Below are 7730 nucleotides of genomic sequence, written 5' to 3' on the forward strand. Positions count from 1 at the left end.
GCCTGATCGACCCTGAGGGTCGATGAACAAAAACAGAGCTTGGAGGCTGGTGGCTTACTTAGCAGCCACTCTCCCACTAGAAAATAGAGCTTGGAGGCTAGTGGCTCACTTAACAGTCACTCTCCTGCTATAAAAGAGAGCTTGGAGGCTAGTGGCTTACCTAACATCCACTCTCCCGCTAGAGTCATGTGATGTGCACCCATTGGTTTGAAAGCTTTATGTTCAGTGTGATTATAATGATAATCATTTGATAATGTTTATGAAAAATGTTATGTTTTCTTGCTGGGCTTCGGCTCACGGGTGCTATGTGGTGCAGGTAAAGGCAAGAGGAAGCTGGACCACTCTTGAGATGGAGAGCTTAGGTGATGACGTGTACATATGCAGTTGCTCGACCGCCACGGCCGATGTTTAAAGTGGAACTAGGGTTGAACCCTGTTTTGCCGCTTAGAACGGCCTGTTGTAAATATTTTCTGTAATAAACTCTGAAATTTATATTTCTGGGATCCCAATATATATATTAAACGTTCTAGTGAAACGTTACACCCTAACCAAAATGTTTAATCCCTAAACCGCTAATCATACTTAGTTCACGATTTTGGCCAAATGACTCGATTAGCGAGTTTAGCATTGTTTACAAGGCACACCGTAACGGTCCCAGGAGTTGGGGCGTTACAGGAGACCACTCCCTGCATTCTGTGGATCCAGTTCCTCCCCATGATAGTGTTGTAGCTTGTGATGGAGTCCACTATGAGAAAGTCCACTGGCAAAGTGCGTTCTGCGGCGACTATGTTTAGCCTAACGTCGCCTTTTGGGTCTACCCTTTTGCTGTTGAATCCTAGGATTGGTGCAACAGAGGGTCTAATATGACTTTCTCCGAGTCCCATCTTCTGAAAGGCTTCCCAGAAGAGGATATCAACACCACTGCCCCCATTGACTAAAACTCTCCCTAGCTGGCAATGATCAACCTGTAATAAGATGACTAAAGGATCATCATGAGGTAGGTGTATTCCCCGCAAGTCGTCTTCTGTGAAGGTTATTGCAGAGGCTGGATAGCATCTGTCTTTCGAGGTGACAAGGTTGACGGTGTGGCCTAATGACCTGTATCGCTTTACTCTTTCCTCCATTCTTTTATGTTTTTTTGGATGCCCGCTCTTGTTCCGTGGTGAGCTCCAAGATCCCGTGTATCATGGGGATTTGTTTGAGAGGCTCTTGTAAACTCGTGGAAGCCACATTTGGGGAGTCTGCCATGGGCAGTGTCGGGGCAGAAGTGGCATGGGGTTGCGAGATGTCGGGTCTTCTTGATCCTTTACTATACTGGGTCATTCGTCTACTTTGCATGAGGGCCTGGATCTGATTGTGGAGGTTGTGGCACTCGAAAATTGTGTGGCCATGATCCTTGTGGAAGAGGAAGAACCTATTTTTATCTCTTCTTTCCGGGGGAGTGTTGATTTTGTAGGGCTCACGCCAGATGGGTCTGTCTTTGTTTTCTTCGTAGATGACCTCCTGAGGGATGGTGTACTCGAAAGAGGGGTATCGCGGTGGATCTCAATTTTCTTTTGGTCTTTTTCCTCCTTTCATGTGATCTGCCTCCTGTCTTTTTCTTTTGTCGTCCCTTGTAGATGGGGGAGGAGGGTTATTCGCTGGTGGTGTAGAAATAAGAGCGGAATTCTTCTGTGCACGTTCTCGAAATTCCAGGACCCTGAAGACGCCCTTGGCAAGAGGGACCCCACCTGTAGGCTTTTGACGAAGAGATTAGTCGCGGTTACTGGCTCGACGTCGTGGATCTGATGTACTAGGTCAATGAAACGTTGCAGGTACGAATTTGGGTGTTCATTTTTACCTTGCTCAATTCGGTAGAGATTTGCCATCGTTCTTGGTGCTTCGTAATTAGCATTATACTGTTGGAGAAAGGCTCTGCGAAGATCACTGAAATCGTTGACGATACCAGGTTTCAATTGCCTGAACCATAGCAGGGCTGGTCCAGAAAAAGTTGTGGAGAAAACTTTGCATTGTATGGCTTCATTGTTGGTTTCCAAGGCCATCTTCTGCTGGAATTGGAATAGGTGATTGAGTAGATCTCCATTTTCGTTAAATGCGGGCAGTGGGGGGATTATGAAGTCCCGCAGTTTGGGCTCGTTCTGTATCCACTCTGAAAAAGGAGATCTCTCGGTGGTCCTTGAAACCAAATCCATGTGATCAGTAGCGTAGGCAGGCCTTCCATTCGAGAACTTCTGCATCACTTCTCGCAGCATCTCTTCTTTCCAGCTGTCCAAGAACCGGACAGAGGGGGTACGCTCTTCGGCTAGTGTATCATGTGCGGTGCGTGCATGGGTCTGCTAGGGACCCTTCTCAGCGACTGGTTGGGTTGTTCTCATGGGATTTGCACTGGCTCGCGCATGTGCTTCGCAGCGAACCGCCCATTGCTCCTCATCCCCTTGATGAAGATAAGTTGGAGAGGGTGGTAGAGGACCTTGGGACCCTTCTCTGATGTGGTGGGTGTTCCTCTCAGGGGAGTCGATCTGGATGATCAGAGCTCCAGTCCTATCAAGGTTGAGATTTTCTTTGTCTTGGGCCCTGCGTGTGGTTTCATTTGTTTTCTGTAATTCGGCGATCTCAGCTTCGAGCCTGACCTGAGCTTCGGCCAGTGTCCTAATGGCTTCGTCGGATCTATGCTGGCTGGCTTCCAATAATCGACACATCCTGTTGATTTGGTTGCCTACATCCGTTGCTGGGGCGACCTGGGCGATGGTACCTGGTGCTCCGTTGTTCTTTGGCGGCATGGATTTTGTGTTCGAGTGAATCTTGATTGCAAGGAAAGATTTCTTGATTTGACGATGTTGTCAAAGAGGGAATAGATTTCCCACAGGCGGCGCCAATTTGTTGATGCAACAACTTTGTCTTTCTAAATCTGGAGGTACTTGTCAATGAACTCCGGTTCTCTGGTGCTTCTCCGTCAATGAAGATGACTTTTCTGATCGTCGAACCGTCAGGGAGTACCTGCAAGAAAGACACTCCAATGCTTAAGTCAGATTTCAATCCCTTCATCTGAATAAGAGTTCAGTATTTATAGAACAAAAATGTGAGGTGGTTAGTTGGTTAAGCTGACTTCCTGATTGGCGGGAGGAATAATAGAATTTCCCTCCAAAATGCATTTGGATCAATTAAATATGCAAAGGTCAGAGGCGCGGACTGCCTCTAACCCGTGGCTTCTGACTTCGGAGCTTCTGCAGGGCCAAAACGACCCGTTTCAATTTACTTAAAACGGAGAAGCCTTTTGGGCCGAACATTTGGGCCCAACATTAGGCATCACAGTATCAATGAAATGAAGACTGATAAAGAGATTATGTTATATAACTGATCACATGTTGGACATAATCTCTTACCACACTACTAGACTTATTGACCATGTCAATTTAATACTTTGGTATTTGTAATTATGAATGTTTTTGTTGATTGGAAAGCAAAGTGATAATCATAGTTCAATATCAAGGATTAAATTGGACCGATTGTTTTAGATACTATCAAATAACTATTGTTTTTAAAAGTGGCCACAATATTTTTCTTGTTACTCAACCCATGAGTCGTTTTTAAATAAAATTATTTTAATGTATATATATGTATTACAAAATTAATGTAGCCCAAGTAGGAGAATGTTAGACTTTTATTTGGGCTTACATTATTTATTTTAATGTTTTATAAAATATGAGTTGATAAATAGTTATTTGCTGATCTAGCCTATTTAATTTTAGTGATCTCTTGTTTATGGTCTTAGTATCTATAGTAGTCTAGTTGATGCAGAAGTGTGGGCTTTCTAGTTAACTGAAGCATTTGATGAGGAGTCACAGTCCAACTAGGTTAATATAAGCTAAGTCCCATCTCTAACTCTATATATATGAATAGTCTCATCGCTATTCAGTAGTCTGATAATCTGCTTCAGAAATAGAGATCCTAGGGAGGAATGCTTAGTTGGTTAGTATTGCACTAACAATTCATGTTTTCTCCATGACTGAATTAGGTATGTTTTCTGTATTATTTAATTATTTATAGTGTTCTAAATTGTATGCAAAATTATTGATAAGATGTTGTATGAATATCTAACAGGTGATGTATGACATAATGCAAAAGTTTGATGTAAAATATAGAAGGAAGAGTTTTGATAATATATTTTAAAAGATAGAGTAGAGAATGGATTGGGAGTGCTCTTATCTTACTAAATTGACATACATTTTTTTATATCATTTGTTTAGGAAAAGGGACGTTAAAACTCAATCTTACAATAGTATTGGTGATGATAAACTGCTAATATTGTCACGCATCATCATATTGTCTGGTTAGTCTTATTAAAGTTGAATTGGTACATAAGTGCAGCTATTATTGCTGTAAATGTCGAAAACAAAAACGAAGAGAGAAAAAAGAGAGTCAATATTTTTATGAGGTGGGTGTAAGTTATATTTTGGTTGAACTACTATATCTGTCACTTTTATTACTTCATTTTGATTGCTCGCATAGATTTCTAAAGTTGTAATTTATGTTGACCAAGACTTCCTTTAACACATTTAATGGTCTACTCTATCTAATGGAATTGCTTCTATTATAACTGTTGCAAGTGGTCGATAACCAACAAAATGGCATTGTTTTGGAATAGCCAACATCCCATTTACTAATATCATGGCCCCCTTCATGTTCAGAATTTTGGGTTCATGCATCTCTCCCATTATATTACTTCATTGTCTCTTGAAGACGACAAACAATCATGCATGGAGTTATATATTGAAGCTTGGAGCACTTAGAGATTTTTTTATTTTTATTTTTGCAAATAGGAGTCCTCTAACCCTAGTTGTGTTAGCAAATATACTTGAATAATTAACTGTTTATACATCATTATCATTAAACTATTAAGTTCACTCTCTCTTTGTTCCTTGCTTGCCCCTAACATGGACTTATTTCATAGATCTGCCATAATGGCCTTTTTCACATGCAAATTTGGTACCAAATTAGAGGTTTTATGCTTATTTCCAAGATTTTTTGATCTTCTTTTTAGTATAGATATATTTCTTTATACAATAAAGAAAACCTTATCCAATACAATATTTGGTATATTATTAGGGCTTGCAAAATTTATCCCCGACTAGCTCAATGATTGTGTGGGTTATCGTATTCACTTCAATATTATTTGACTATCAGCACATGTGGCTTACAAAAACAGTCTAAAAAAGAATCTAAAGAATTATTTATTTATTTATATTATAGTTGAACAAATTTTGAAAATCTATCATAAATTAAAAGTATTAAAGGGAAATGATTTTCATGCTTTTTGGGGTTGGGTTTAATGGCAAAAATGAGCTGTAAAAACTAAAGTAAGAGTACTACTTCATCACTACTAAATATGTACAATCACAAGAAACTTCATCTCTTGTCTGTTTATCTTCTTCCCAAAGCTCTATATTTTGGGCTAAGCAAGAAATTAAATTCATGCACTAGTTTGGATCGAATGTACATGAACCTAGGTAGTTGTGAAGGGTTATATTTCTATCCTAAAAAACCCAAAATTATATTCATGAGAAAAAGAAAAAATTAAAGTACTAAAATAACTTATGTAGTAAACAAGAAATAATCATTTTGGCAGTCAGACACACACATATATATTTAAAATCTTAGTAAATGAGATATAAAGTCAGATAGCTAAATATATATATATATATATATATATATATAAAAGCTTTGGGTCCTATGGTCCTATGGAATGGGGTCAGCCAAGGAGAAGAGGAGGACATGGGGCACATGCTCACATGGCTTTGCACATGAAGAGCTTCCCACACTAAGAGTCATGACAAATATTGACCAGAGCAATCTCCCCAATGGCTTAAGTTTCAAATTATTACAATTTGACCATTACTTATATATGTGTATATCTATATGTATTATTTGTTTAAGATTATGAAGTTCTTAGACTAATATACATATTATTATAGCTTTCTTCTTGTTAAACTACTTAGCCTAATTAGTATCATATAGACCATTATATGAACGACTAATCTAGCTTAGCTTTTGTATTCGAAACCCCAGCTAAGATTATTCTATATATTTGGCTGTATGATGATTCTTCTCTAAGTTTTTGTACATTTTATATATAAACGAATATATGTAAGTAAAAACAAATAACATCAATAATGATGATATAAGAAAGAAATATAATGTACACAACCTAATAAAGAAGTGGATTTTGAATAGATTTTTATTGCTTTCAAATTGCAAATGATGAAGTGCCAGACTAATGTGTACTGTTAATTATTTATATTTCTAGCTAACTATACAATTAATATACTTCTCAAATAATAACAATAATTAACTACCTTGGTCTAAACCAAACTTTATTCTATAAACTTTTCTCTCTTTTGAAGTAACTAGTGATATTAGTGTTTTATGTTTTTCATATTCACTGAAAAATTTCATGAGTTAAGGGAACTTTTTATAGGTGTGTAGACTAAGTAAAGTGGTTGAAAGATTTGTTCACTTAGATTTTAATTTTAAGTAAAAAGACAATAATAATGATGGGGTATATTGTGGTTAAACGAGTGTGGCCAAAAATATCAGAAGTTGGATACACATAAAGAAAAAGATATATATAGCTAGGACCCATACAATATTAAATAATAAATAGGCCTTAATAGTAGTTAATAGTAATACCCCACATGCACATAAATTATAAACATACTATTTTATCTTATAAAAAACTTTTCTATATATATATAATAAAAAAATTATATTATTATTGAAAAAGGAGCTAGTTTATTAACAATTATTTATATTATAAAGGTATGAAACCAATGGCATTTTGGTAACCCATCGAAGGCTATAAAAAGAGCAAGTGTTAGTATGGATTTTCCATGCACGACATCGATCCCCATTAATTATTTCATCTTTTTCATCTCTCTTTTTTTTCTCTCTCTCTCATCACTTATAGAGTCTCATCTCCTAATTTAAAGTTCAAAAACTTATTAGAAGAATATATATATAACAATGGTGTCTAAAGTGGAAGAAGCCACGAAGAAGAGACAATTGGCTCAACAAGATCAGCAGCAGCACCAGAAGCAGATGCAGTGTAACAAAGGAAAAGTTGTCAAGTTCAAGAGAAGCAGCTCTAATCTTGAAGACGACGGCGTTTCATCGGCCATTCTCTTGCTTGCTTGCATAGCTTGTACTCCTTCATATCCTTATTAATTAATTAGAATTAGAAATACATATAGTTCTATAATTAATTAAGTGATGTTTTAGCTAGAAAAGTACTACTTATTGTCAGTTTTTCCTCTTTATATATATGTACTCTTTATTATTAGCATGTAGTAATACTATGATCATAAGTATTTTCATTATTATCTATAGTATCCAAACTCTTTTTTTTTTCTTCTTGTTGTATGTGTTTGAATTTACGTAACCACATTCGTAATTTTTCTTATTCACTCAATATAATTTGATTATATTAAAATGTATATATATATATGTGTGTGTGTGTGTACTGAACTCATTAATATATTTTCAAATTCTCATGTAATTCGCTTTGCTCATGGCATAATCTAATAAAGATCATCGTTGTACACATCATAATCGTTAATTAGCTTAAATTATAATATGATTTATTAGGGGTATTGATTAAATAAAAATTGATGTAGCTCGTGGCTGCACAAACGAGAGCTTTATTGATTACTTAGTCATCAACTTCAACAGTACTT

The 7730-nt window shown here is 36.9% G+C and overlaps 1 protein-coding gene across 1 annotated transcript; it reads left to right on the forward strand.

The window, feature by feature from the left end:
• The first annotated feature begins 6860 nt into the window (after positions 1-6860).
• LOC133828859 (uncharacterized) lies at positions 6861-7490 on the forward strand. Its single transcript, XM_062258936.1, has one exon. It carries the CDS (start codon positions 7021-7023, stop codon positions 7219-7221), a length of 201 nt encoding a protein of 66 aa, XP_062114920.1. The 5' UTR covers positions 6861-7020; the 3' UTR covers positions 7222-7490.
• Positions 7491-7730: the final 240 nt, after the last annotated feature.

The sequence above is a fragment of the Humulus lupulus genome, chromosome 4, assembly GCF_963169125.1.
Source record: "Humulus lupulus chromosome 4, drHumLupu1.1, whole genome shotgun sequence".
Taxonomy (NCBI): Eukaryota; Viridiplantae; Streptophyta; class Magnoliopsida; order Rosales; family Cannabaceae; genus Humulus; species Humulus lupulus.